The following is a 27,198-nucleotide window of genomic DNA, read 5'->3' on the forward strand; positions in this document are numbered from 1 at the left end:
ATTCTTATAAGGGGACGAAATGTTTCTGTGTGGTGAGCAGTCTCATGCTATTTTGGTTTACGGCAAATAACAGAGTTTTGCCGTAGATGTCGGACCCAAAGGAGAAAGCTGTCCAGTTTCATCATTTCATGTCTCTCTCACTCCTGGCAGATATTAAATCAGAGATTTTGCCCTCAGTTCTTAGACTAAAAAAGCATCCAAAATAAAACAAACACACAATCAGATTTTTAGAGACAAAATGTTGCAAAACTGACCAGACAGTGTCCTGTCTGCCCTAACATAATCGAATAAATTGTTCTGTAGAAAAAATGTCCCTCCTATAATCTAATAAGAGAGTTGCTTTAATATCAGGGTCTTTTGGAGGCAGCACAGAACCCCTCAGTGTCACTCTCTATCTCTTTGTACATCACATTGGGCTCTAGGCTTCATTCACTGGGTCATTTGTCACACTTGCTGCCGCTGCTGCATGGCTGAGAGACTAGCAGCCACCCTGAATGGGAAGAACAGAATCGAAAGCTATATATAGCAAATGTGTTCAATCCCAGCTAATGCTTCCCTGCTTTTCTCTTCCATTACTAAACTCCTTATACGCTGGCATTAAGCTCTTAACAACTTAAGTCATTTATTTTTGCTCACCACATTCCCATGCCTCCCTCCATCTATATATCCAGCTCCTGGAAGCTACCAAGGCTCCCTTGTGAGATTGAGCATTTGGGGGTGGGGGGGCATTTGTGAAGGACACAATAAGCAAACATCACTCTTACTGTGTGGTGCCCCTGTCCTGAAATAACAAAAGACACACTGCAGTCAACTTCCAAAGCTGCTGCCATTTATTGGCTGGCTACACTTGGTAATGTTTGTTTTGGGCAGTTGAAGACTGTGCTTACTCATTCTCTTCATTTGCAAAATGAATTCCCTGAAAACTTACCAATAGAATAAAACTGATATACTCCTGCTTAAAACACATAAAATTATTCTCTGCACAGGCTGCCCTTAATTACCAACAGCATAACCTACAGGTGTGTCGGGAAAGATAGAAGCAAATAAATGTTTTAATGCAGACAGAAATATACACATAGGTGGTATCCAGGGTCAATATGTGCATAAATCTCCCTAAATTTCTTATTAGTTTGTACTTATATATTAAATATTTGATGCTAAAATCGGTACAAAACTCAGCAAGATGAGGGAGTAAGACAATTGGAAACGGGAGAATATTGAATTTACCGTCCCGGATTCAAAATGTGTCGTAGTTGACATTCTGAAAGTGTTTTATATGGCAGCGCAGTATTAGGTTGTAGTGCCGATTCGTGTAGCGGAGGCGTTCCTGCGGTCCGCAGCTGCTGGAAGGTGCGCGTTGCAAAACTCTGCAGATGGGTACGTCCGCTAAGTGCGTAGGAAAGAGAAATAACGCGGGACAATCAATAGATTAATGAATGCCATGTCTCTGGGGCGCAAAAGACAATGTTCAACGCATTTTTATATTTAAACGTAGGTATAAGGCTCTAACGGACTTGACGTGTTTGTTTGAATCTGAATATTTTAAACTCCATTATGCTACAGTGAGAGTCTGAACGGAAGATATGGTTGATTTAAAGGGCGATGGTAATGGTCTTGCTTAAATATATGGTATACATGACATGTACATTGTACATATCTGCTCGACGTCCTCCCTATGAAGATGATCGACGAAGATAAACAAATTACGTTTTAATATTATTCCCATATATATTCATAGCTAGAATTAAGAAATAATGAATTATATTGCTCCCTGGCTGTCCGAGATGAGGGTAGGCGACATCTAACTGTAAAAAAGCTGTGAGGCATCTAAATAAACCACATTTCTGTTTGCTAAGCATACTAGCCTCCTCGGCACCTGAAACACTGTCTGTGTCCGACTGCACGTCGCTTTGGTCACCATCAGGACGATAAATATAACAAATGAAGCTGCACTTCGGAAATGATAGGAGCCAGATCATCCTTGCACTGTTATTTTGTATGGATACTTTTATAGAAAATGTGTTTTAATGATATTTAATAATATCTGATTATAGTTGAATAATTTCAAGATGGCGCCGCGGATGGACACTGACTTTGTTTTTGTACTGTTTTGTTTTAGTGAATTGTATTGTATTGTATTGTACCGGAGACACACCAAACGCAGGAAACAAATATCTTGCGTGTTCAACATACGCGCTGCGCCAATAAACCTGATTCTGATTCCAAAGTGCGACTTCCGAGTCTCGCGAGAAGCTGCTTATTTACGATGTTATTATAAACTAGTATTATAAAACCCTGCAGCGACTACTGGATATTTGTAAATATATTACATTTCGGGGTATAATTTTTTGAAGGAAAAAAAAGAAAAACTGATTATGGTGATTATTTCCCCCCCATAACCGTTTTGTAATAAGAGAAGCGTGGACTTGGCGCGAGTATTTAAACATCGGTGCCGGTAGTTTGTTTCATTTTGCGCGGGTACAGAGGGGGCAAACAGCAGGGGCTGCAGGGTTTCAGCAGCGAACTTGCATTTTAATAATAATTTTGTGTGGTTTTCGTTATTGTTTAAATAAATCTTAGCAAATATGCCCTGCTCTGAAGTTACAACGCTGGAAAATGAATCGACTTCCCCGGCGAAACGCGGCAGGACGGAGGATGCAGCCGGAGGGAGATTCGTGCTGAAATTCGCCCGGTTGTCCGAAAACGCCACAATCCCGACGAGAGGCTCCACCAGAGCTGCCGGTTACGACCTTTACAGGTTAGACATACACTTTATGACAATGGTAGTGATTAAACAGCTTGCTGCATGACTGCGCTGTCAGAGCCCGTCGGTACGTAGAATCACGCGTGTGGATATTGACTTGTGTCTGAATAGCGCCTATGAATATGCCCTGGCGCCGATGGACAAAGCGTTGGTGAAAACGGACATCCAGATCGCCGTCCCCCCGGGCTGTTACGGTCGGGTCGGTGAGTGCGAGCGGGGGGGGGGCGGGCTGCCGCTATCGATATATTCCCAGCTGATTCCTTACCGCTTTGTGGTTTATCTGTGTAGCTCCGCGCTCTGGTTTGGCGGCGAAAAACTTTATAGATGTCGGAGGTAAGTTCTTTTAAGATGCATTTTTAGCGATTTTGAAAGTAAGCTTAAAATACCTGTAAGTCTCATCCGTGCATTTCCGCCCCAAGCCGGCGTGGTGGACGAGGACTACAGGGGAAATGTCGGCATCGTGCTCTTCAATTTCGGGAAGGAGACCTTTCAAGGTAACAGCTCGATCGAACTTGCTACCCATCTGCTTCCAGGTTTAGTATGTTATGTGTTCAGAGATGCTCTTCTGCATACCTTGGTTGTAAGTTTATTGATCCCACACTGGGGGAATTTACTTGTTGCAGCAGTTTAAAGATAGACAGGAATAGAAGACAAACCAAACGATACTACCAATAGACTAAGAAAATGAAGTAAAAATATGAAATTTTTGGACTGATTGTTGCATAGAAGTGGTTGTTTTACTGCTGCCTTTCAATCAGCTTAAACCAGTCTGGCCATTCTTCTCCGACCTCTGCCGTCAGTAAGGCATTCTTGCCCAGAGAACCGTTCACTGGATCTTTTTTTTTTTTTGTCCATTGTCTGTAGTCCCTCGAGATGGTCATGCCTGAAATACCCAGTAGATGAGCAGATTCTGAAATACTCAAACCAACCTGTCCGGCACCAATAACCATGCCACAATCATGCATGACGTTAAATCGCCTTTCTTTCCCATTGTGGTGCTTGATGTGAACATTAACTGAAGCTTCGAACCTGTACAGTGTATTGTGCTGCTGACACATGATCAGGTATTTGCGTCAATGTACAGTTGAATAGGTGTACCTAATAAAGTGGCCAGTGAGTGTATATCCCGTTTAATGTCATTGCAGTGAAGAAAGGCGACCGTGTAGCACAGCTGATCTGTGAGAGAATCTGCTACCCGGAGCTAGAGGAACATGAGGTAGCAGCGATGCTCAGATCTCGACTTTCAGTTCCTGTAGTAGTGCAGCAGATTTGACTTCGATGTTGATGACGATTCCTCCACTCTTTCCTGCAGAGCCTGGACGAAACTGCGAGGGGGGCCGGTGGCTTTGGATCGACGGGTAGAAACTGAAAGTGTGTTTTTTTTTACCTGCACATACTTGAATTGTTTTAAATGTGTATTATGGATTGTTGTGAGTTGCGCCACATTTTGAAGGTCTTACTTGGTGCTGTTTTCATTGAGAATTGCAATAAAGTTTCAGGGAAACGCAGAGTGTAACCTTGGGAGATCATTATATGAAACTCTTAGCCACCCTGCTCAAGGATTTTAAAAATGATCATGCATCTCCTGGTCAGTTAAGGTCATGGCAGCATGGAGGACAAGGATGATAGTCGCCACAACTGCAGAATAGCACTGACCTTAAGTTCAGATTGGGTATAAAATGAATATTACGTCCCATTTCATTTGTTCCATCGCCATGTAGATAGTCTGTGTGACGAAGAGCCTGGAAGAGGGATATGGTGGTAGAACATAGTAGGTGTGGTCTCCTGGTGGGAGAAGATCATGGAACATTGACTGACGCCTCTAAATTCAGGGAAGGCAAGCAGACCACGTTCAAAAGATTGATACATTTAAGTTTTAAATGGAACTTAAAGCTAGAGTTAATAGGAAAGTCAGTTTATAACAAAGAGGCTCCTGGGGAAAAACCTTTTGAATTTTTTTTTTTCCCCCCATCGACAGCTAAGAGTCAATGGGGGGGGGGGGGATTCCAAGTGTCCAATTACGGGCTTGTAAATTTGCCCTGAATATAACAAGGTATTCGTACTTCACAATAAAAATGTTCTTAATACCAAATGCTAATCTGGAAGACATGACGCACGCTGATTAGTAGCACTGTTCCAAGTCCAGTTTTGTTATATCAGTGTAGTGTATAAAAATGCGGGTATGTGTAACTAGCCGTGACCCAGTAGGATAAGTGGTTTGGAAAATGGATGGATGTGTAACTAAACTTTTTAAAACGGTTGCCATTAAAAAGATTAGTCATATCAGGCACAGAAAGGAGAGAGAGGCCATCCAACTACATGAATCTTGCACCTGTCTTGCTGGGATTCCTCCTTTCTTATTCTCTTACCAGTTACAGGCCAGTACCCAAGAATCAATAATAAACTCAGAGCAGTTTCTGCAGGGGGGGTAACGTTTGATGCAGTCTGCAGAAATGTCAACTTACCTGCAAATGAAGGTACAGAAATCAGTTCTGCATTATCTATTGTCCATGCTTAAGATTAGTGTTGCACCAATAGGGGAATTTCTGGTCGGTAACAATAGCAGATTATTTCGAAAACTGACACCGACATTAATTGTGTGGGAGATTCTGCTTAAATAAGTTTAAATGGACACTACACCCAAATAAATACAAAAATAAATAAATGACATTACAAGCATACAAAACAGTATATATTTTTGGTATTTTCTGGCATACAACAGTAGTCCTAGAGCACTATATTTTACAACTGTATGCATCATATATTTATAAGAGAAGGGCTAATCAGCTGTGATAAATGTTGTAATATATTTTGATTTTGCATCAAATCATCGCGTTGAATCATCGCCTGATACTGATGGCTGGCTGATGCAATTGGTGCATCTCTATTTAAGATAATTGAACCTGGTATCCCACCCGTCCAGGTCATCTCCTGCCGTGAACCTCCAAGCTCCCCACAACCCTGTAACACAAGTCTTTGGAAGATAGATGTTGATTGTAAGGCAAACAAATTTGTTGCCAAATACAAAAAAAAACACAAAAGACATTTTACTTTGAGTGTTAAAATTTATCTACCAATTTTCCACCACTGGTCAGTGTTACAGATCAGCAACATTTCTAAACTGAAAAACTCAGTCCACCCTAAACCAGTTACACTTCCTTTCATTATTATTATTTTTAATGAACTATTTTATGATATTGGTTGATGTTAATGACGTGGACAGAACAGTAAAGCACAGTGAGGGCACAAATGAAAACCAAGAAATGTTTTATTGTAAGTTTATGGAAACTGAACCATCACTGAAACAAGATAGAGAGAATATGTGTCTGTGTGTGGGTTTGCATGGATCACATTTGAGGACCTAATTGTCCCCAAAGTGCGGTAAAACCTGAAATTTCCCTACTTTTGCGGACATCTTTTGAGGTCCCCATTTGGATAACCTCAGTTTAATAAAAATCTGAATTTAATCAAAAAAGTAAAAATGCCAAAAGTCTTGGGTGTCGTTAAGGGTGTTGTGATTGGGATTAGGGTTTTTCCCATAGAAATGAATGGACGGTCCCCATTTAGATAGGAAGACCAACTTTGTGTGTGTGTGTGTGTGTGTGTGTGTGTGTGTGTGTGTGTGTGTGTGTGTGTGTGTGTGTGAGAGAGAGAGAGAAATTGACACAAGTGGGAAAATGGATTCCTTGATATGTCCCTTCCAGTAGACGCACTGATTAGACTTGTTATGTATAGATTCACAAGAGTCCTCAGAATGGAGTACAGAGTTACACAGAAAGAGTTGGTAATAAAAGCACCATTAGAAAACCCTTCAGTGGGGGGCTTTACCTAGTTTTAAAAGGCTTCTTTGATTAAAAAAGTGTCACGGTTACAGTATAAACACACTCAATTTACATGTAGTATGGATATAACAGAACGAAAAGAGCCAACTTTGGTTGCAAAGTAAATCTTCAGACAGTAGAAAATTGTGTTGTTTTTTTTGGCTATCGCATTTGTTAAATATTACAGTGCATTCATAAATCTATGATGTCATGTTACTAGCACCAGTTACTATAATACAATGCAGATCTAATTCAGAGGTAAAGATGGAAAAGCAAAGTTACAGAAACATCGAATCTCTCGATCCTGAACTAATAAGTCGCTAAACCTCTGCTAAGCAGCACAGGGTCTCGGCGTCAGTGCCTTCCTGCCTGCGATGTGCCTCACGGCGCATCACACCATTCTACATATCATCATACAAACCCTTATGCAGGAAAACTACTAGTGAGGCCTGAGACAGCGGTTTCTTCAAGGGACGGCTCTATTTAACGAGCTTTTCCGGCTCTTAGGCCTCAGTTTGCCCTCGGCTCTGTAAACACGGAGTGGTGCTTTCGAGTGAACGCAAGACGCCCCATAAAAGGTTGTATCCATGATATGTGGAAGTGTCTTTGAGAACAAAGTGATGCAGCCCCTTCCTGTCTTGGGTCTACGAGCAATGTTTGCGGTTACCTTGTGCTGTTAGTGAAGGACTATCTGTACCCTCATCTTCAGAGCATCGCCCAGCTGTCCTGTGAGGTAGTCTCTGTCATGCTTGTCTTCCAGCAGGACCAGCTCCTCTCCGTTGTACAGTGGCACGCTGGTGACGTGCAAATAATACGCTCCAGGAAGCAGCCTCTTCTTGGTTACGTGAAGGTAGCTAATGCCGTCCTTTTGGTTGATCCTGAAGAAGCCGTCCTCGTTGCCAAAGCTGATGGCGTAACGGACGTGGTCGGTGAGGGTGGACAGCGCGGGGATGAACTCCAGGAGGCGGTCTCTGCTGTTCAGCTCAGTCAGGTTGAAGTGGAACAGCATAGTGCTGAGTGTGTCCACGCTGGCCAGGCTGGCTGCCTCTTCACGCTGTCAAATCACACACATTTTTATTTCCCTCCAGCGTTTTATTACCAATATTACCATTAGAAATTTCAGAATTCAGGGCGAAATAAAAGTAAATGTCAGAAAGGTTTTCCTGCCCCTTAATAAGAGGACAGTATTAAGCCACAGAGCACCGATTCCTGGAATTTATATATAATATGAATATTTTCACCATTTCCTGCTTATCCGTGGCACATTCATTGTCAGCATGGGCATGGTTGGGGGCGGGGTTAACACACACGCACACACGTTTCTATTCATGTCTTCGTGGGGACCATCCATTCATTTCCATGGGGAAAAACTCTAATGCAATGATGCACTTCTCATCAAGCTAATTCCTGATTCTGTTCTTTTAATCTTGCAATATTCACCCCAATGCACAATGGTGTTTGAGAGCTTTGGTATTTCCTGGAAAAACCAGAAGCCCGGGTCACCAGTGTGGATATCATGGGCGCTGATGGGAAACTCCCTGCTCATGCAGATACCGCATCTACCTTTTTTATGATTGTCAATATTCGTTCATCTTCATTCTCCGCACATGGCTGAGCTGTGGACCATCACCGTACCTGCTGGCCTCCCAGGTGCCTGTGGTCGGTCGCGTTGGCACTTCGCCGTGCCCGCCCCTTCTTGGGGTAGCCGTTGATCTTGCATTCGTAGCAGGCCTCGGGGGAGAGGGAGTTGTCGTCGGCTTCTCCCTCCCGGCCAGAGGCTCCGCCTCCACTGCTGAAGCCCAGCCCTGATACACAGTGTCTGCACAGGAAGGCGGGACGTCATCAGCAGCTCGCCCCGCTGGCCTTATATCGCACATCAGGGACCCTTTCGGCTGAAGGCCGATTTATACTTCAGCATGAAATTGCCGCAGTAAGTTACGTGCATCTGTGGACCCTGTACCTGACACGCACCTCCCCAGAAATGTAAACTACACGTCGCGGTCGACGCAGAAAATGCATAAAAAGTAACTTTATAGCGGAATGTAGCAGCATATATGCAACCAGGACTCGATAAATGGATACTTTGTTAAATGTTTGGTTTTTTTTTTTCTGTTTCAGCAGCATGATTCAACAATTGAATACATCGCAGGATGGGAAGACAAAAAAAAGCGGCATCCAAAGCTACGCATCGCCAAGCGTATTGGCGTGTAATTATTGAGCGACATGGACACGCAAGTATAAATGCTCACGACGGCATTGGCCACTTGCCTAAGTCACAGCGTAGGACCGACGCAGAATAAATCAGCCTAAAGATGTGTGTCCTCGCAGTATTGAACCTCAGAGGGTCCCGTAAGCGGGGGGGTAAATATTGATTGATGAGCAGATGGTGACTTGTTGGGCCCTGATTTTTATACCCGAGCTCCATCCTGGTAGACACACACTCACCCCTGCCCCGCTCGGTAGTAGCCTGGGGGGCACGCACACAGGTAGCCCCCATCTGTGTTGGAACAGCCGTAATTGCAGGGGTTGTGGGAGCTGGAGCACTCGTTGATGTCCTGGCATCCGCCGTTGGCCTGCTGGTAGTTGAAGCCGGTGGGGCAGAGGCAGCGGAAGCTGCCCAGCGTGTTGTGGCAGGCCGCCTCTCCGCACACCTGGCTATTCTGACACTCGTTCTCATCTGGCCAAGACAGGAGAATGAGCAGCAGGGGGCAGAAAATGCCAGGCAGCCTGACACACGGGAAGAGCCTGACATGCAGCCCTGGGGGGGGCGGCTAGACTTTTCATCATTAAAAAAAATCTTTTATTATGGTATGCAGCACCATACATAAAGGTGTGACTCAACTTAGTTACTATTATGCCTGCGTTAAAGATAAAGGTAAGCGGGAAAAATAAAGGCCGGAGGCTGTCTTTCCAAGTCCTGGTGCCAAAATGCAGACGCCTGAAGTAGGGGGGGTGAGGAGGAGCAGCAGCAGGGCAATGAAGAGCATCATACAAGGACTCTGGTGCTTCTGCTGGACAGCTAACATCAGCACCATGCCATCAAGTTAGAGATGAAAAGACACATAGCAGGTTAAGGTTATGGATATGTGTGCATATATCCAAACCGAAGATGGCAGTTATAGGGTCTCTGTGGAGGTATTTGTGCCAGTTCTCATTTGGCAGTTCTCCCCATTGTACCTCCCACCAGGAGGGGGCACTCACCTATGCACTGGTTCCACTGGTAGTGCTGGAGGTAGCCCTGGGGACAGCTGCAGCGGTAGCCTCCCACCAGGTTCTGGCAGCCATGTTGGCACCGGTGCTCCCCCTCACACTCGTTCTGGTCTGTCATGGGGGGGCAGAAGCAGGCGGCAGCATTAGCCGCGTGGCTGTTGTGACTTTAAATACCATAAAATCTTCATAAATAACTATGAAATATTATACGTAAACCAGGTACTTAACATTAGCTTTTGATTAAAAAAAAGCTTCTTGCTTAACTTTACTATAAACCTCTTTCAAAGGGTCAGTAAAATGGCACCTTCAGCTAAGGGAGTTAAGGACAACACAATAACACCTGTTTAACAGTTAAAGGAGTTTTACATGTAGGACGTACCAACAATTTTCAAGGTTAGCTTTTGTCGTCTTTCCAGGTTTTGGGCTGATTGCATAATCTCCGTGTCATGGAGAACTCGCATGGCGTTAAGCTCAGATGTAGTTTTCTGTTTAATTCCAAACCAGCACCTCATACCCTCTTCTTTTGTTTACCTGCCTAACGAAGTTCTGCTTTCATAAGGTTGTAGGTCCAGTGATTACGACTCAAAATTTATGTCGACGTTTAAGTGGGTCGTTTGTACAGATCGCTGTATAAACAGCGGATATCATGAATGAATGAATGTATGAATGAATGAGTGAGTGCGTGACCCTCGTATCACGCGGGACTTAAACGGCACCCCACACACGGACAGGCGAGCTAGAGCATGCCACCCATTAGGGCCTCACCTTCGCACTTCTGCCCGTTCGGGTCGAGAGAGAAACCGCGCTGGCACTCGCAGCTGAAGCTGCCCGGGCTGTTCTGACACACGCCGTTGGAGCCACACAGGCCTGGGTCCGTGGCACACTCGTTGTTGTCTGCAAGGGCATGGTTGGGGGTGGGGTTAGCACACATATACACACACACACACACGTCAGGTAAACATATCCATATTTATGGGGACTGCTCATTCATTTCTATGGAAAAAATGCTAACGCTAACTATTAACCCCTACGTAGCCAAATACAAAATACAAGACTTTTGGGCATATTTAACTTTTTGATCACGGCCACAGTTTTTTTTTATAAAATTGAAAAAATGTCTCCACAAGCTCGAAATAAATCTTTATATTATGGGGACCAAATATACACACATGCTCTAGATTTGAGATCCTAATTTTCCCACAATTCCACCACAAAAAAATCCGGAAAATCCAGAGCCACGAGTGACTCGGGCTGCTCGGTAATAATTACAGTGTTTCCCAGTTTAAACTGAGGAAACTGAAGCTGAACTCGTGTACTGGGCAGGTCACTCTGTTACCACGGATCACGACAAGTCCCCAGTCAAGTGACCGCGTTGTTAAATTCTGCCGACAGTTACACATCAGCGAGAAGCTCACCGATGCAGGCGGTGTGGTGCTGCGTGAAGCCAGGGGGGCACTTGCAGGTGAAGCCCCCGATGGTGTTGACACACAGGAACTGGCAGTTGTGCTGCTTGGTGGAACATTCATCCAGGTCTGGGGGGTGGGGTAGACAGGAGAGTCACTGGAGCAGCCCCAAGGCTGAGGCTTCCCACAAGGCCCGGTGTTACCCCGCCCACACACATGAAAAATAAAAACTGGAGAGAAACTAGAGAGTTGGGGGAGGAGTAAGGCAGTCAGAGGCCTATTGTCCACACCTGACAGAAACCCCCATGGGCCATCCAGCCCTGGCGAGTGCTGCCCAAAATACCCACAGGCAGGAAGCAACAGCGTTATCAACAGGAAGCTCTGGGATGCGTGTGCATGAGTGATACTGCCACACGTACACTCCCAGTACCCAGAATGCCCGGCCCCTGAGTGTACACCGGCCGGTCCAAAGCACACACCGCCCCACCTGGGGGATAAGTGACCTGTATGAACTTCAGCTAAGGCAGGAGAAGCTGTCCTGAGGAAAGGCGAAGTTTCCAGCCATGCACTTCTGTGTATTTGTGTGTAAATGTTCATGTCCGAAAGCTAACGTACTCAAACCGAACTCCCAGGAGAGTGCGTGCAGGAGTGCGTTTCCCAAAAGCATAGTTGCTAACCATGTTAGCTTCAGCTGTTTTGATTGTGGTCACAGCTTTTTATAAAATTGAAAAAATGTCTCCACAAGCTCAAAATTAATCTTCATTTTACGGGGACGAAATACACACAGACACATACACATGCTACTGTATGTTAGCAACTATGTTAGCAACTTACATAGTTGGAACCAGGCAACCGAATAGGTCGAACTATGAAAGTTGTAAACAGGAGCTTTTGGGAAAGGTACCCCAGGCTGGCTCCCGCCGGGCCCCCCCAGGGCCCCCCCAGCCCTACCTCTGCAGCTCCTGCTGTCCTCCTGCAGGAGGTACCCCCTGGGACAGGAGCACAGGTAACCGCCATCAGTGTTCTTACACAGGAAGTTGCAGGGCTTCGGTGCCTGAGAGCACTCATCCACATCTGCAAGAGTGGCAGAGGAGCCGGCATCAGGTCATCTCCAGCAGGACGCCGGAGCATGACAGAACCCGCACGAGTCCCGGCACACTCCAAAATGGATCGGGAGCTATGTGCTAGCTCTTTCTCCAGGTCGCGACCCGCTGTCACGAAGGAAGGGTAACTAGGCGTAATGGTGCCACGAACAGCTTACCCACGCAGTTGGTGCCAGTGAGGTCGGTGGTGTATCCCGGTTTGCACACACAGCTGTAGGAGCCCAGGGAGTTTATGCACTGTCCGTTACGGCACAGGTTCCCGATGACGCGGCACTCGTCGATATCTGGGGAAGGCAGGGAGCAGTCAGTGAGAAGGGGCCCTCGTATCTCAGCGAGCCGAGTACCTGGGTGTTTCTGTGTTGCCACCTTTTCCATCGGTGGTGTAGCCGGGCCCCTGCGGGCACATGCGCTTGTACTGGGTGGTGCCAGGCAGGGGGCACAGGTCACAGTTGGGGCCCCAGCCCCGCCCCCCAGTGCAGCAGCACTCCGACTTGGTGACTTGGGCACGGTTGGTGGAGGTCATCTGGCAGAGCGTCTGCAGAGCTTCTGTGAAACAGAAGCCTTCCCTGTTGTCTGGGGGAGGGGGGGGGGGCAGAAAACATGGCAGTTAATGAACAACATGCTACCCATAATGCTGTTTGTGTCACATGCCCCACCCCCGATTTCCCGAGACAATGGATGTGTACATCCAAGAAATAGGGGGCATTTCCACATCAGCATTTCCTGTTTCAGAGATACAGAAGAACATATACAAACCGAGAAACAGAAATGGGAACAGCTGAGAAGCTCTCTACTGTGGTAACCTGTCATGCAGAAGGTTTCCATGACAACATTGCCAGCTAAGAGCCTGATAAATCTGGCTGCAGTCAGGCCCTTAACTGCTGGAGGGCTGTGCAATGTATATCAACCTGACCTACATGGGTAGAAGTATGGGCGATTCTCCATGCCTGGAAAATGGCTAAAGACCCCAGATTTGGGATCCAAGTGCAGAGAGCATGTTGCAGGCCTAACCTCGACCAAACACTTAAAAACACAGACTCAGTTAGTGATAGACAGAAACACATGCAGTCGAAGGGCTTATCATTGGACAGCAGGGGGCGCCAGTGCAGAGTAGCACTCACCAATGCATTCTGTGTGACTGGGGTTGGGAACGAAGCCCTGGTCGCACCTGCAGCGGTAGCTGCCCACGGAGTTCTCACAGCGCCCATTCACGCAGATGCCTGGTCTGGCCGAGCACTCGTTCATATCTGGCAGAAAAGTGAAACCAAGCAAAAGGAACACAGGCTACCATCGCTGGATCTTGGGCCAGACATTGTGGCGTGATGAAGGCTGGCAATGCCCCTCACTCTGGGGGAGCCTGGTGTCAGGGCACGCTTCACACGTGGAGGAGTGCCTCGCTCGTCACCCAGCTACGGGGAGGGGCTGAGAAGTATTTCAGGTCTCATCAAACCATTACTTTGAGAGAGTATCAGCAATAAGATGCTATTAAGAAACCTCTCAATGAAATTGTTTGATTTCCTCCTTTAATGTCTCTCCCAGGTCGACCACTCCACTCATTTTCATACTAATCCGGGAAAGTTGCAATTAACTTCACAATAATATGTTTCTCCAAAACATGCACATGAATATGATGACATGAAGTAATGTCTCAGAGGCTGTCCATGAGTCCATCAGATCTGGAACGTTCTGACTATGAATCCTGGACTAGTTAAGTCTTAAGACTGAGGCTCAGAACAAGATGGCGGCCTGTCCTACCCATGCATCCTTCTCCATCGGGCTGTCTGGTGTAGCCTTCTGGGCAGATGCACATGTAGGTCCCAATGAGGTTTTTGCAGGCCATTCCTTTGCTCTCACAGTCGTGAATGCCGTCCTCACACTCGTTTTGGTCTGGGGGAGAGAGGAGGGTTTCCGTCCAGTCACATACAAGATTCACAGCATGTGGAAACCAGCATATCATAAGCGAGAAGAGACAGGGAGGTGGCCCAAGTTAGCCGCCCAGGATGGCTAAAAATCTAGCGGACAGTCTGTTCGGAAGGCATGAAAGATTTAGCACCAGATTTACGTGACCAAAAGTATGTGGACACCGGCATTTCCAACATCTCATTCCATAACCAAGGCGTTAATATTAAGCCGGTCAGCCCATTGACACCATAACAGCCTCTGCTCCTCTGGGAAGGCTTTCCATTAGATGTTGGAACATTGTTGGTGGGATCTGCAGCCACAGGTTGGATATTAATGTTGGGTAATCAGGTCAAATGAGGTCAAACTTGTTCCCAGAAGTTTTGACTTTCACAATCACTTAACTTGCGGTTGAGCAGGGAAACTCTAGCAGGGCAGAAATGTAGCAAACCGACTTATTGTAAAGATGGCGTCCAGTGATGGTGAAAAGTGGAAAGTCACTAGCCTCTTCTGTACAATAACCGCCCATGTTGCTGATAATGTTTATTGCAGGAAATCACATAACCGTGTGCTTAATTAGACTCCTGTGTCAGTAAAGAGTGTGGCTTAATTAAACAAATCCTCCATATAATGGGGGTGTCCATAGACTTTTGGCCATATGCTGTTATCAGGGAGATTATATTGGTGTCGAACAGCCAGGAGGTTGGGGAATATGTTAAGCCCACAGGGGTGGCTCCAAAACAGCACCCTGGCGATGCTTTACCTTTACACATCCTCCGGTCCTCTCGCAGCACGTAGCCTGCAGGGCACTTGCACTCATAGGAGCCCACAGTGTTGACGCAGCGGAAGGCGCACAGCAGAGGGTTCTGGGCACACTCGTTCACATCTGGGGGTACAGGCACAGTCACGGGGACCCTCCAACACCTCAGCAAACGTGTATATGTAATGATGGATCCATACTACAAAGTGGGCCATACCTTCACATGACATCATCGGCCCGGGCTCGAATCCCTCATCGCAGGCGCACTCAAAAGCCCCGATGACGTTGGTGCAGGTCCCATTGCCGCAAGGATTGCCCAGTTCACACTCATCAGCGTCTATGGAGACCAGGAATTCCGACATAAACCCCTGTCAGAGTTGACATGTCCTGGCCACCAACAGGGGGCAGTCTGGGCGGCGTGACGGGACCTACCTTCGCACCTCGTGCGCGAGGGGTCCAGCTGGAAGCCGAAGGGGCACTCGCAGCGATACGCGCCATCCGTGTTTATGCATTCCCCGTTCCTGCAGATTCCGGGGGTCAAGCACTCGTCGATGTCTGGTGAATTAAGGAAGGAAGCAGGAGAGCAGCCTTCAGTCTTTCCTACGGAACTTGATGCTAGTGAGGCCCCGACACACATCTGGAATTCCGCGCAACATACCTACGAGGCTGCCGTCCAACTTCATGACTTGTCCGGATGCGGGGCAGAGCTGCCTATAGCTCTCTGGAACAAAAACATGAAATGAAATGAAAGACCTGCTGTTTTAGGACATGACTGTTGTTTGTTTTTTTTTTTTTTTTACGTTTCAGTAAATTTATGATAATCAGTGACGTGCAAACGTTTTAATGACTCTTCCTTTTCACATATGAGGAAAAATACATTTAGCGCATTCAGCTTCCTGATACCTACCTCTCTCAGAGAATAAGATTATAGCGGGAAGAAGGAGCGCTGCTGTTACTAATGAAAGGGGCAGCCATCACTGCCTGGGCCATCGGCCGCACCTGCGAGCCCCAGGCCTCTCCTGCCTCATCCTGCTCTCCTGCCACCTCCTCCTTTCCCATCTTGATCACCACTTTTCCCTCATCTCCCGCCCACCTCTCTCTCCTCTCCCACCCGCCTCTTCCACGCTTCTCCTGCCTGCCTCTCCATACTCCACTCACCATCTTCCTTGGCGGGGCAGATTTCACAGGGGCTGCCCCAGCCCTGGCCGGGCATTTTGCTGCAGCAGCACTCTGCTTTGGTGGTGTTGTGTGGCTGCGGGGCCTGGCAGCGGCCGTTCTCGAACTTGGTGTAGCAGTAATTCACGCGGACATCTGAGTAGGTAAAAGGGGGGGGGGGGGGGGGGGAGGTGCCAGTCAGGTATATGGGAAGCAGATCTTGCCTAGAGGTGACTCACTGTGTGGTTTTACCCTAGACCAATTACTGCAGCTGGATACAGACCAAAACTAAGCAGTTCAACTCACCAGACCCACCAGTTCAACCCAGCAGTTCAACCCATGTCACTCACGTGTCTCAGTACTCATGAACCGCATGTCACTCACGTGTCTCAGTACTCATGAACCGCATGTCACTCACGTGTCTCAGTACTCATGAACCGCATGTCACTCACGTGTCTCAGTGCTCATGAACCGCATGTCACTCACGTGTCTCAGTGTTCATGAACCGCATGTCACTCACGTGTCTCAGTACTCATGAACCGCATGTCACTCACGTTTGTCAGTACTCATGAACCGCATGTCACTCACGTGTCTCAGTGCTCATGAACCGCATGTCACTCACGTTTGTCAGTACTCATGAACCGCATGTCACTCACGTGTCTCAGTACTCATGAACCGCATGTCACTCACGTTTGTCAGTACTCATGAACCGCATGTCACTCACGTTTGTCAGTACTCATGAACCGCATGTCACTCACGTGTCTCAGTGCTCATGAACCGCATCACTCGCGTGTCTCAGTGCTCATGAACCGCATGTCACTCACGTGTCTCAGTGCTCATGAACCGCATGCCACTCGCGTGTCTCAGTACTCATGAACCGCATGTCACTCACGTGTCTCAGTGCTCATGAACCGCATGTCACTCACGTGTCTCAGTGCTCATGAACCGCATGTCACTCACGTGTCTCAGTGCTCATGAACCGCATGTCACTCACGTGTCTCAGTGCTCATGAACCGCATGTCACTCATGTTTGTCAGTACTCATGAACCGCATGTCACTCACGTGTCTCAGTACTTATGAACCGCATGTCACTCACGTGTCTCAGTACTTATGAACCGCATGTCACTCACGTGTCTCAGTGCTCATGAACCGCATGTCACTCACGTGTCTCAGTGCTCATGAACCGCATGTCACTCACGTGTCTCAGTGCTCATGAACCGCATGTCACTCACGTTTGTCAGTACTCATGAACCGCATGTCACTCACGTTTGTCAGTACTCATGAACCGCATGTCACTCACGTGTCTCAGTGCTCATGAACCGCATGTCACTCACGTTTGTCAGTACTCATGAACCGCATGTCACTCACGTGTCTCAGTGCTCATGAACCGCATGTCACTCACGTGTCTCAGTGCTCATGAACCGCATGTCACTCACGTGTCTCAGTACTCATGAACCGCATGTCACTCACGTGTCTCAGTACTCATGAACCGCATGCCAATGACGTGTCTCAGTACTCATGAACTGCATGCCAAACCAAAGCGGTGCTCAAAGGTAGCTGAGAAAGGTAGAGAGCCTGAAGGGAAGACAGCATGTGAGGGAAGGGGAGCGAAGAGCCAGTGACAAGCAGGACGTGATCTGAGTTATGTGTGGAGCTTTGGCTGTGAAGGTCGTGTGGAGCTGCGGGACACGGGCAAGGTCACGCATGTCATACCCAGCGGGACCCGATGCTAATGGGAAGTAGCTTATGGGCCACTAGAAATTAGTCGAAGACAAAGGTATCAGATTTCCTCAGGTACACCATCGCACAAAAACATCCCTGTAGGTAGAAGCCGTTCACAGCTGTGGACTGTGTCACCATCTTCCAGGCTTAGCAAACCTCCTTGGCTCCACTTTAAATGTCTTCCTGACTTCCAGCTCAGATGCTAAGAGATTTCAGCTATGGCTCCACCTCTTTCCCATTTCGGTTGTGTTTGCCGGCCTGGTCCCTGCCTGGACTCCTGCCTGGACTCCTGCCTGGACCCCTGCCTGGACCCCTGTCTGGACCCCTGCCTGACTACCTGCACATTCCTGCCATGCTCTTTCAGAGCTTGAAGTGTCAGGTGCAGTTCTGGCAGCCGCAGATCAGCCCTCTCAAATGTCAGTGGCTACACACCCCGAGTCGGGGCCCCGGCCGGCAGTGGCGGAGGTGCCTGTTGGGGGGGGGGACTCACCCACACACCTGGTCCCCAGGGAGGTGAGCTGGAAGCCGTTGGGACACGTGCACCGGAAGCTGCCCTCAGTGTTGGTGCAGGTGCCGAACAGGCAGATGTCGGGACTCTGCGTGCACTCATCAATATCTGATAAGGGGGGGGCACATCACTCCATAAATGGGAAATTCCACACAAAAGCACATTTTATATCACATACACAGCACTGATGGAATGCTAATCTAATATATGGATTTTTAAGATTTGCCTAAATTCCCCCGAAAAGGCTGCATATGGGTGACCCTAAATGTCGCATCCATAATACTGGAATTATCCGGATATTATATTTGAACCAGTCAATTAGAAACTATATACACTGTATGTAAAAGAACGTATGGTTACCAAACTTTTATCAATGATCTCAGGTGGGCAATGACCCGGAGGTTACACATAGTTTATAAACACTGTTACTGGTCAGAGAATAGCCAAAATAGAGTGACGACAGGTTAAATGAGCTAATCTGCATAACATCGCATGAGGTTCTACAAGATGAGATGTTCACACAGCCAACCAAGGCCTGAAACCTGAATGATCCCCCCCCCCCCCCGGACTCTCGGGGTGGCAGTCATTCCCGTTGGAGGTGCAGCAGCAGGAAGACGGCAGGTACCTGAACACTCCTCATTCTGCACGTAGTAGCCTGGTGGGCAGATGCACCTGAAGGTGCCTTCCAGATTCTGGCATGTTCCTGGAGCGCACGTGTTGGGTCTCAGAGAGCACTCGTTCACATCTACATGGGAAAACAGCGGCTTCTTGGTATCCAACATAAGCGGGAAGAGGACCAGCTTAGATTTCTTTGCAGCAAGCTAACGTTCCTGAGAGCAGATTTTCCAAAGACTGAGCTGTCCACCACCTAAACGGCTGTACTACTGACTACAGACGTCTGTCAACCACGAGTAACCCTGAGCAATTCAGGGGTCTGTCGATTTTGTAAACAAATGCTGTGGTGTCTATGAGGGATACAGTATTCAGAATATCTGAACAGTTATCAGCGGGATGCAGGACCTTAAGCTGGCTGCAGTAGAGACACGGAAAGATGGACCTGGAACACAGTACAGGCGAGTAATCAGAATCTCACCCACGCAGTTCCTCTGGTCTGCAGTGAGCTCGAAGCCGCTTTGGCACGAACACAAGAATGAGCCCACGGTGTTGAGGCAATCGCCGTTCCTGCACACGCCCCTCTGGCACTCGTCGACATCTGAAGCGCAAGGAGTCAGGGGTTTGTGTTCATCTCTATGTGGGCGCTGTCCCCAACCAAGCCCTCTAATTTGTATTTAACTGAATTTCCCATGTGGGGGCCAGAAAAATGGTCCCCACGTCTTCAAAATAACAATGTAAGTCCCCACAATGTTATATATACATGACCCCCCCCCCACACACACACACACACCACAACAACAACATTAGCTACAGAAGCCCAGGCTTCCCATACTCACCCACACAGTCCTTGTTGTGTGACAGCTGAAACCCGGGGTTGCACACGCAGTTGTACGACCCCACAGTGTTCTTACACGTCCCATTTCCACACGGTTGCCTCTCGCACTCGTCCACGTCTGTAATGAAACCGCGGGCCCCGTCACTGCAGCTCGATCTCACCAGGACGCTCCGCCGGCCGGTCAAACTGTCGCGCTCAGATTGGCCGAGCACGCTTCACTGCAAAGTGCCAGAACTGATCTACCCACCGATGCACATGGAGGAGTCCGGCGTGGTCTTGTAGCCATTGGGACAGGTGCAGCGGTAACTCCCCTCCAAGTCAATGCACTGCCCGGGGTTGCAGATGTTGGGGTTCTCAGCACACTCGTTACGGTCTGTCCGAGGGGAGAAGAGGTCGAAGGTCAGAAGTTAAGGGTCAGCCAATCCCCTGGCAGCCCTACAGTCCGGCTAAGCTGCTGCAGAAGATAGAGACGGCCCAGCAGGACACTGCAGCATTATATATGTTAGTGTACATTTTTGGGTTTTACGGACTCATTTGACCACGTTTGACCATAATTACAGCCTGCTAAGCTGCGGCCCCATGACCGCAAAGGACTAACAGCTTTGGCGACCAGAGGCTCCATACATTTTGTCCTGCAGAAAATAAACCATAAAACTCCGTACAAACGGCATACAAAACGTTGACATTTTTCATTTTGTCGCCTTTACACCCAAATATTCTCGGCGGGGTGCTGTGTTCCCGCTCTGTTTCTTATGTACTGGTCTGCGGGTGATCTTCATGCACAAATATTTTCCACCAAGTTCCAACCAAGGCATCAGATTCTTATCAGACTTCATCACTGACTGCAGTTGGCCATTGTCTTGGGATCTCTGATTACATTTTCACAGTATATAAAAGGAGGAAAGAAAACAGGAACTAAGCAAGCATTGTGTGAAAGAAAGTATTGAGGCCATGCTGTAATGGGCCACTGGGCTTCCCCCGCTAAAGCACTTCCATGATTTCACCAGGGGATCAAAGGGCAAGCCTTAGAAAAACAAACAGGGCACCCTGTGGCCACAGTGCGCAGCTGGACGGGTTTGGGTCAGCTCCCTGGAGAATGCACCACGGTGTGTAGCTCTATGGGTTTAGGTCAGCTCCCTGGAGAACACGCCACGGGGTGGCCTCACCCTTAACGGCTTCTGTACGTGCTGCGAGACACGCTAACATTAACACACTAAGAGAACAGAGGAGCTGAGATCGCCGGCGCTGCACCCCAGAGGCTCCATCATCAGGCGTCACGGGAAGCCAGAATAGGTGATATACAGCCCTAGGTGGAAATTCATGAGCTCTAAATGTCCTCCAGGAATAGGAGCAAAATGCCGTGAAGAGGCTATAAGTGGTAAAGGGGCCCTTTGTGGTGGTTTTTGGCCATGAGTGTGCATGGCGTGCTGTCCCTGGCGAGCAGGCATGGATGCGCGGAGGAGCAGCCGTACCGATGCACCGGCCCGAGGAGATGAAGCGGTAGCCTGGCTTGCAGTCGCAGCGGTAGCTTCCAGCGATGTTCTGGCAGCGGGCGTTCTCCTGGCACACTGGGCCGTTCTGGCACTCGTCAATGTCTGCCGAGAGAAAGGCAGGGCGTCATGAAGCCCAACCATGTCCCTGACGCACCATGCAGCCCAGTCCGGCACTGGGTGGGGGGGGACCCACCTTCGCAGACGAGCAGCTTGTCGTTGTAGACAAAGCCCATAGGACACTCGCAGCGGAAGCTGCCGATCATGTTGATGCACACGCCGTTCTCGCACACGCCCGGGATCTCCCGGCACTCGTCGATGTCTGATGGGCGACACGAGAGACCCAGGCAGATAGCAAACTCAACACCACACCCACATTACACTGACTGACGTAGAAATGATGTCCTTGTATCCATCCATCAATCAATCACCGCTTGTCTGGTACAGGGTTTAGGTGGCACGAGGACACACACACACACACACACACACTCTCACCAAATTAATATAATGACACACAGGGACTAAACAGAAGCCACACCCCTGCAGTGACACACATCCTCTCCCCCGCCCCAGCCTCAGTGGCACGCTTCAGTAACCAATAAAACATCAGCAATGGCTGGATGAGCGTGTGGATGGACGAGGACGCGTCTCTTACCTATGACCTGGCCGGTGTAAATGTCAATGTAATACCCAGGTCTCTCGCTGCCGCACAAGACCGCAAACTCATCTGAGGAGGCGGGAGAGGCAGACAGTAAGCTGGCCGTCCCTGTTGCCAGCGGGGGCTACAAGGGGGTCTGTACTCACTGGTGCTGGGCACAGGGCACTGCTCGCACGGTTTGTTCCAGGCACGGCCGATGTTGTAGGAGCAGCAGCACATCTTCTTGGTCATGTTGAAGGTGAGTTCGCCATCGCAGGAGCTGTTGTCTGAGTGGTAGTTCCTGTAGCACAGGCTCTTTCGCATGTCTGGCACGTGCACAAAAACACAGTTGGAGCTCGCAGGGTTGTTATGGCAATAGTGTCCTGCTTTACTGGGCTTTAGATGACTTGGTAAATAACATGGTTCTGTAATTCCCAAGCATGCATGTGTGATTTGTACTAAGCTAGTAAATATACAGATAAAAGCACACAGACACACACAATTATAAAAACCCTGCGTAGCTTTGCTTGTGGGATATTTCCACCAGCTCCCATTTTAATGTGATTAACAATCTCCTAATCCCAAACCACCAAAACTGAGAAACACATGGAAACTGAAAACAGACACGCCTTCTCAATCCCCTTCCCTACTGGTCCCCACAATATTGCAAAATTTGTCCGCAAAATACATGAAATATTTCCAGCCAAAGACTCAAACCCATAGAGAAAGAGACACTGACAAGCACAGAGTGAGGGAGAGACACAGTAATAGACACAATGACAGAAAGAGAGAGAGAGAGAGAGAGAGAGAGAGAGAGAGAGAGAGACAGACAGAGAGCAAGAGAGAGACACTGACAGGCACAGACAGAGGGACAGAAATTTAGAGACACAGTCACATACAGACAGAAAGACAGAGAGTCACAGACAGATAGAAAGAGAGAGAGGAGAGTGGGAGAGATATTGACAGGCACAGACACAGGGACAGAGATGGACAGATGCTCACCCATGCAGTTGTTGCCTCCGTTGACCTGCATGTAGTCAGAGGGGCAGATGCAGGTGTAGTTCCCAATGGTATTGTAGCACTGGCCAGGTCCACAGATGCCAGGTTTCTCACACTCATCAACATCTGAAGAGCAGACCAGGAGAGCCATCTTAAAAACTCGCACCATTTCCCCCAGAGGTCACACCCTCCTCAGCCTTCCTCAGTGATTGCAGCTGGGGATCTTCGTGGTACAAATGGCTTCTGTTGGGCACCTTTGGCCTGAACACCACAGCCACATGGCAAGGCCCCCCCCCTGTGCCTAAACACGCTGAGAGGATCTGCTCTAACGTCAAAGGGCGCCAACCAGCAGTGGGTGAGGCGATCCCCCTGGAACCTGGTCCCCAAGTTCAAGCGGATCCTCAGACTCCATCACCTTCGCAGATCCTGGTCTCCTCGTTGAGCTCGAAGCCTCTTGGACACTCGCACTGGAAGCTGCCGAAGGTGTTGAGGCATTGGCCACCCTGGCACAGGCCCACCAGCTCCTCGCACTCGTTGATATCTACCAGACACACGGGAGCCGTCAGATTTTAGCAAGGCGTGGAACGGACGCGGAACAGATGCTCAGCTTACCTTCCAGGATGACTGTGACGGGGTTGGGACGAAAGCCCTCGCCTCCCGGGCACAGGGTTTTGTACTCCGCTGGAAGAGAAAGAATCCCACAATGTGACAAAACACAGACCAGTATGGGACTCCAATAGCTTCCACAACCAAGTAGAGACTTTATTTGTTCTCTAATCATTAAAATGAAAATTAACGAGGTAGAAGAAAACAAGTTAAGCTATATACTGCATATGAATAAAAGAGCTCCACTCACAGGAATTGAGGGGAGGACAGGCCTCACACGGGGTTCCCCAGGCTTGGCCCAAGGAGCAGCAACACGAAGCCTTGGACACACCCACGCCAATCTCATTGGAGCAGTCCAGGCTTTCGGATGCATCACCTCGGGATCGCATTTCCAGGTAGCAGTTCCCAGATCGACGGTCTGAGGAGACACCATATGTTTTTGCGAGATCCCGGACGCCTCCCCGTCCGTGGCTCTCCTGCTGAGCCCGGGAATGCTTCCAGGGGGCCGATGTGAACGCGGATTCTCACCCACGCAGCCGACTCCCGTTGGATTGAGCTCGAAGTCCGGGGGACAGTTGCAGATATAACTGCCAAGGGTGTTCACGCAGATTCCACTGATACACCTCATGGGGTCCAAGCACTCATTGATGTCTGTCGAAGCCAAAGCAAGCAGCCAATAAATCACCGGTACAGTAACAGGCACTGCTCCAAGGCCTCGCTGTGTTAAAACGTATCACCTAGGGAGAGCTAGCAACCAGATCCAAAGGACAGAAATGTCCCAAATTCTGCCAGTTCAAGCCCCTGGAATTTGAGCAGCAATGCACAACTGTAACATAAAAAGGATGTTTCGCATCAGGCCAATTATTTATTTCAATAATTACCATTATATCTCCAACCTCCCCTTCTTTCTCCAAAATTCTCGAACATGCCGTTGCTAGTCAAATAGCTTATCTCCAACACAACAATCAGCTTGATCCAATTCAGTCTGGCTTGCGCCCTCTCCACAGCGACAACACTGCCTTAAACAATGTTCAATGATCATCTAATATCTGCTGACTTCAGAGCCTCAGTGTCCTGCTCCTCCTCGACCTGAGCGTGGTCTTCAACACAGAGTCCCACAGCCTCCTCTTATGGCAAAGATACCCAGATCTACTTCAGCACTAAATCGATCTGATCACCACCCTGGTCCCAAACGGCCTCACCCTCAGCAATCTTGCTCTCCCCTGCCTGTCTGATCTTCTCCTGCCCTACCCAGGCATCCCAGTCTTTTTTTCCTGTCTTAAATCCTCTCTCTTCTCCCCAACCTCCTAGTTCCCTCTGCTCTGGTTTTTTTACATATTGTTAGCATCTTTGAGTTTTGATCTAATCTACGAATCTAATCTAATATTAACACATTAGCATCCAACATGGACTTGTTAACAAGTGTCTTCAGATCCATATCCTAGAATTGCACCTTTGTTGTTGGTTGTTAGGCCAAGAACTGGCCTTCATTGGCCAGTCGGCTTAGGGGAGTGGGCAGAGAACGTGACAGAGGAGCACACTTACCGGTGCAGTTGCCTCCAGTGCGGTCTAATTCATAGCCCAAGTAGCACTGGCACTGGAAGAGGCCTGGCGTGTTCTGGCACCTTCCATTAACGCAGATTTCTGAGAAGGAGCACTCGTCTATGTCTGAGGTGTGGGCAGAGTAAATGGCAAGTCACAGGCAGAAAGGATCACGGGGCGAGTGTTCTTTCATGTCTCGGGTCACAAGCAAAATCAGAGCCAACAGTCCGCGTTCACAGACCGTTTAAGCGGGCCAGAGAGAGGCGGCGGAGGGCTGGCATACCTTCGCAGGCTTTGCTGTCCAGCGTCGGCACAAAGCCCATGTCACACTCGCAGCGGTAGCCACCTTGGACGTTCAGGCAGTGGCCATTCTCACAGAGGTTGAGGTTCTCAGCACATTCGTCGCTATCTGTTCGCCAGCACACCAGCCGTGTCATAACCGAGCAGAACTCACACGTCTCCTGTACTGTTTGGCTCCACTGAGAGAAACACTCGGCTTTATAGACAGAGCCAGCCCCAAACCGACGGATTATTCTAAACATCTGGTCCCCTTCCGAATCCCTCTGCGGGCTTACAAACGTATATTTTTGTGTTATTGTACATAGTTAATGTAGGACAGTAGGACAGCGTGTTTATGTTCCTTACACATGAAGAGGGTAGTACATCAAAGTGTGTGTGTGTGTGTGTGTGTGTGTGTGTGTGTGTGTGTGTGTGTGTGTGTGTGGATTAGGGTTATATTACTTTGTGTGGACCAAATGTCCTCTACAATTCAATAAAAACCTGCTCTTTTGATGTTGTCTGAACCACAAAGATCTGTGAATGCAATCAAAAAAGTAAAATTGCCAAAAGTGTCATATTTTGCTTGGTTACTTATGGTTAAGGTTAGGGCTGGGTGGGGGTTAAGGTCTTCATATTGGGATTAGAGTTTCGCCCACAGAAATGGGGAGTTGCCACGAAGATATAATTTCAAAGTTGTGTGTGTGTGGTGCTCAGGAGAAGCTGGCCTTGCCTGAACAGAAGAAGCCATCCCCAGAGAAGCCCTCCTTGCACACACAGCGATAGGAGCCCATGGTGTTCATGCACTCAGCGTTGTTGCTGCACATGTGTGTCCCGTTGGAGCACTCGTCAAGGTCTGGAACACAGACATCATGAGTTCCTATTCGGTGCCACCTTTAATATCGGTGCTGGCCAATATTACAGTGAACTTTGGCGCCTGTTTGTAAGACCCTCCCTGCACCCGAGACTCACCTGTACACCGGACTCCATTGCCAATCCATCCTGGGCTGCAGCTGCACTTGAAGCTGCCGGCGGTGTTGGTGCAGGAGGCATGATGGTCACAGTTGTGTGCTCCAATCTCACACTCGTTGATGTCTGCAGATCAGCCGGCAACACAGACAGGACGGTAAGGCCAGGGTTTGAATCCAGGAGTGAATCTGAGAGAGCAGACTAGAGCTGGGTGGGGATGAGGGAGCTGTAGGGGTGGGGGACGTAAGGGGGGGCTTAGGCTCTCCTCTCACAGGTAGGAGAGACCGGCAGGGCTGGGGTGTCGTTCAGCATCAAAACCACAATGTCAGTTACACTTCAATAGGCACCATAATCAGCAACTCCGTGGAATTGTTTACAGAGCTAATCTAATCCTCTAAAGTATGTAAAAAAACATCCTGACCACTGGAACCAACCTCATCTTGCATGTCATATTTTCCAGAGCTGCTGAACTGAAACGGGGACCCAAAGCAAACAGACATTACTCAACCCTGACCCCATGGGGGTGGGGGGTCCTTTAAAGTGCCTCTCTAGTGTCCTGTGAGGGAACCATCTGCTGATTTAAATCCCCATTAATCTCAGCATGGTCACAACATCCAGTTGTTAGTGAATATGCAAGAATTCCAAAGCGACGGAACGCAATGTACCACTGCATTTTTGGCCGGTCCGCAAGTCCAATAACGGCATGGCAGGAGCGACTTCAAAAGGCCCACAGCTGTTCACTGCATGTTGGAGTTTCTCTCTGCACCATGCTGCGGCGGCAGCTCTGGCCTAGACAAGCCGCAGTCGGCTCCAGCGAGGCAGGGACCTGCGCACTGCAGCGCCATGCCACTTCCAACAATTATCACCTAACAAGCTAATTTGGG

At 48.5% G+C, this 27,198-nt stretch overlaps 2 protein-coding genes and 1 long non-coding RNA gene across 35 annotated transcripts in view; 1 reads left to right on the forward strand and 2 right to left on the reverse strand.

The window, feature by feature from the left end:
* Positions 1-258: 258 nt before the first annotated feature.
* On the reverse strand, positions 259-1,681 carry LOC125705870 (uncharacterized). The gene is made up of 3 exons (XR_007381724.1): positions 1,228-1,681; positions 637-781; positions 259-490 (listed from the first exon to the last, which is right to left on the reverse strand). It is a non-coding gene; the product is annotated as an uncharacterized LOC125705870 (long non-coding RNA).
* On the forward strand, positions 1,256-4,272 carry LOC125705869 (deoxyuridine 5'-triphosphate nucleotidohydrolase, mitochondrial-like). Of its 4 annotated transcripts, none has more exons than XM_048972189.1 (7): positions 1,256-1,377; positions 2,581-2,758; positions 2,876-2,967; positions 3,053-3,097; positions 3,184-3,258; positions 3,910-3,980; positions 4,077-4,272. In XM_048972189.1, exons 1-7 carry the CDS (start codon positions 1,374-1,376, stop codon positions 4,131-4,133), a joined length of 522 nt encoding a protein of 173 aa, XP_048828146.1. In that variant the 5' UTR covers positions 1,256-1,373; the 3' UTR covers positions 4,134-4,272. The 4 variants fall into 4 exon arrangements, with proteins under 4 accessions (XP_048828146.1, XP_048828144.1, XP_048828145.1 ...); XM_048972187.1 differs by having other exon boundaries at positions 1,356-1,491; XM_048972188.1 differs by lacking the exon at positions 1,256-1,377 and adding an exon at positions 1,497-1,605.
* A 1,537-nt stretch (positions 4,273-5,809) lies between these two features.
* The window catches only part of LOC125705865 (fibrillin-1-like), a 53,789-nt gene continuing 32,400 nt past the window's right edge, over positions 5,810-27,198 (reverse strand). For 29 of the 30 annotated variants that reach the window (XM_048972186.1, XM_048972184.1, XM_048972183.1 and 26 more), the window contains 34 exons: positions 26,318-26,440; positions 26,079-26,201; positions 25,353-25,478; positions 25,073-25,195; positions 24,056-24,178; positions 23,778-23,945; positions 23,534-23,602; positions 23,337-23,462; positions 22,925-23,047; positions 22,090-22,248; positions 21,941-22,012; positions 21,482-21,607; positions 21,268-21,390; positions 20,043-20,168; positions 19,797-19,913; positions 19,439-19,558; positions 18,971-19,090; positions 18,328-18,453; positions 16,119-16,271; positions 15,619-15,681; positions 15,393-15,515; positions 15,178-15,297; positions 14,964-15,086; positions 14,057-14,188; positions 13,423-13,548; positions 12,668-12,874; positions 12,460-12,585; positions 12,150-12,272; positions 11,211-11,327; positions 10,561-10,689; positions 9,787-9,906; positions 9,031-9,262; positions 8,221-8,404; positions 5,810-7,639 (listed from right to left, as the gene is read on the reverse strand). In XM_048972186.1, coding sequence (XP_048828143.1) covers positions 7,262-7,639; positions 8,221-8,404; positions 9,031-9,262; positions 9,787-9,906; positions 10,561-10,689; positions 11,211-11,327; positions 12,150-12,272; positions 12,460-12,585; positions 12,668-12,874; positions 13,423-13,548; positions 14,057-14,188; positions 14,964-15,086; positions 15,178-15,297; positions 15,393-15,515; positions 15,619-15,681; positions 16,119-16,271; positions 18,328-18,453; positions 18,971-19,090; positions 19,439-19,558; positions 19,797-19,913; positions 20,043-20,168; positions 21,268-21,390; positions 21,482-21,607; positions 21,941-22,012; positions 22,090-22,248; positions 22,925-23,047; positions 23,337-23,462; positions 23,534-23,602; positions 23,778-23,945; positions 24,056-24,178; positions 25,073-25,195; positions 25,353-25,478; positions 26,079-26,201; positions 26,318-26,440 — 4,649 coding nt within the window. In that variant the 3' untranslated portion in view covers positions 5,810-7,261. The remainder of the gene's footprint in view (positions 7,640-8,220; positions 8,405-9,030; positions 9,263-9,786; positions 9,907-10,560; positions 10,690-11,210; positions 11,328-12,149; positions 12,273-12,459; positions 12,586-12,667; positions 12,875-13,422; positions 13,549-14,056; positions 14,189-14,963; positions 15,087-15,177; positions 15,298-15,392; positions 15,516-15,618; positions 15,682-16,118; positions 16,272-18,327; positions 18,454-18,970; positions 19,091-19,438; positions 19,559-19,796; positions 19,914-20,042; positions 20,169-21,267; positions 21,391-21,481; positions 21,608-21,940; positions 22,013-22,089; positions 22,249-22,924; positions 23,048-23,336; positions 23,463-23,533; positions 23,603-23,777; positions 23,946-24,055; positions 24,179-25,072; positions 25,196-25,352; positions 25,479-26,078; positions 26,202-26,317; positions 26,441-27,198) is intronic. The other variant, XM_048972185.1, reaches the window with a different exon arrangement.

The sequence above is a fragment of the Brienomyrus brachyistius genome, chromosome 13 (genome assembly GCF_023856365.1).
Source record: "Brienomyrus brachyistius isolate T26 chromosome 13, BBRACH_0.4, whole genome shotgun sequence".
NCBI lineage: Eukaryota > Metazoa > Chordata > Actinopteri > Osteoglossiformes > Mormyridae > Brienomyrus > Brienomyrus brachyistius.

What these genes read in the sequence shown, in the direction of transcription:
- LOC125705869 (XM_048972187.1), top strand. Translation starts at nt 1,437, where the DNA reads ATGCCATGTCTCTGGGGCGCAAAAGACAATGTTCAACGCATTTTTATA. An exon ending in GCCGGTTACGACCTTTACAG is followed by an intron (nt 2,759 to 2,875) that starts GTTAGACATACA and finishes GTGTCTGAATAG; the next exon opens with CGCCTATGAATATGCCCTGG. An exon ending in CGGAGCTAGAGGAACATGAG is followed by an intron (nt 3,981 to 4,076) that starts GTAGCAGCGATG and finishes TCTTTCCTGCAG; the next exon opens with AGCCTGGACGAAACTGCGAG.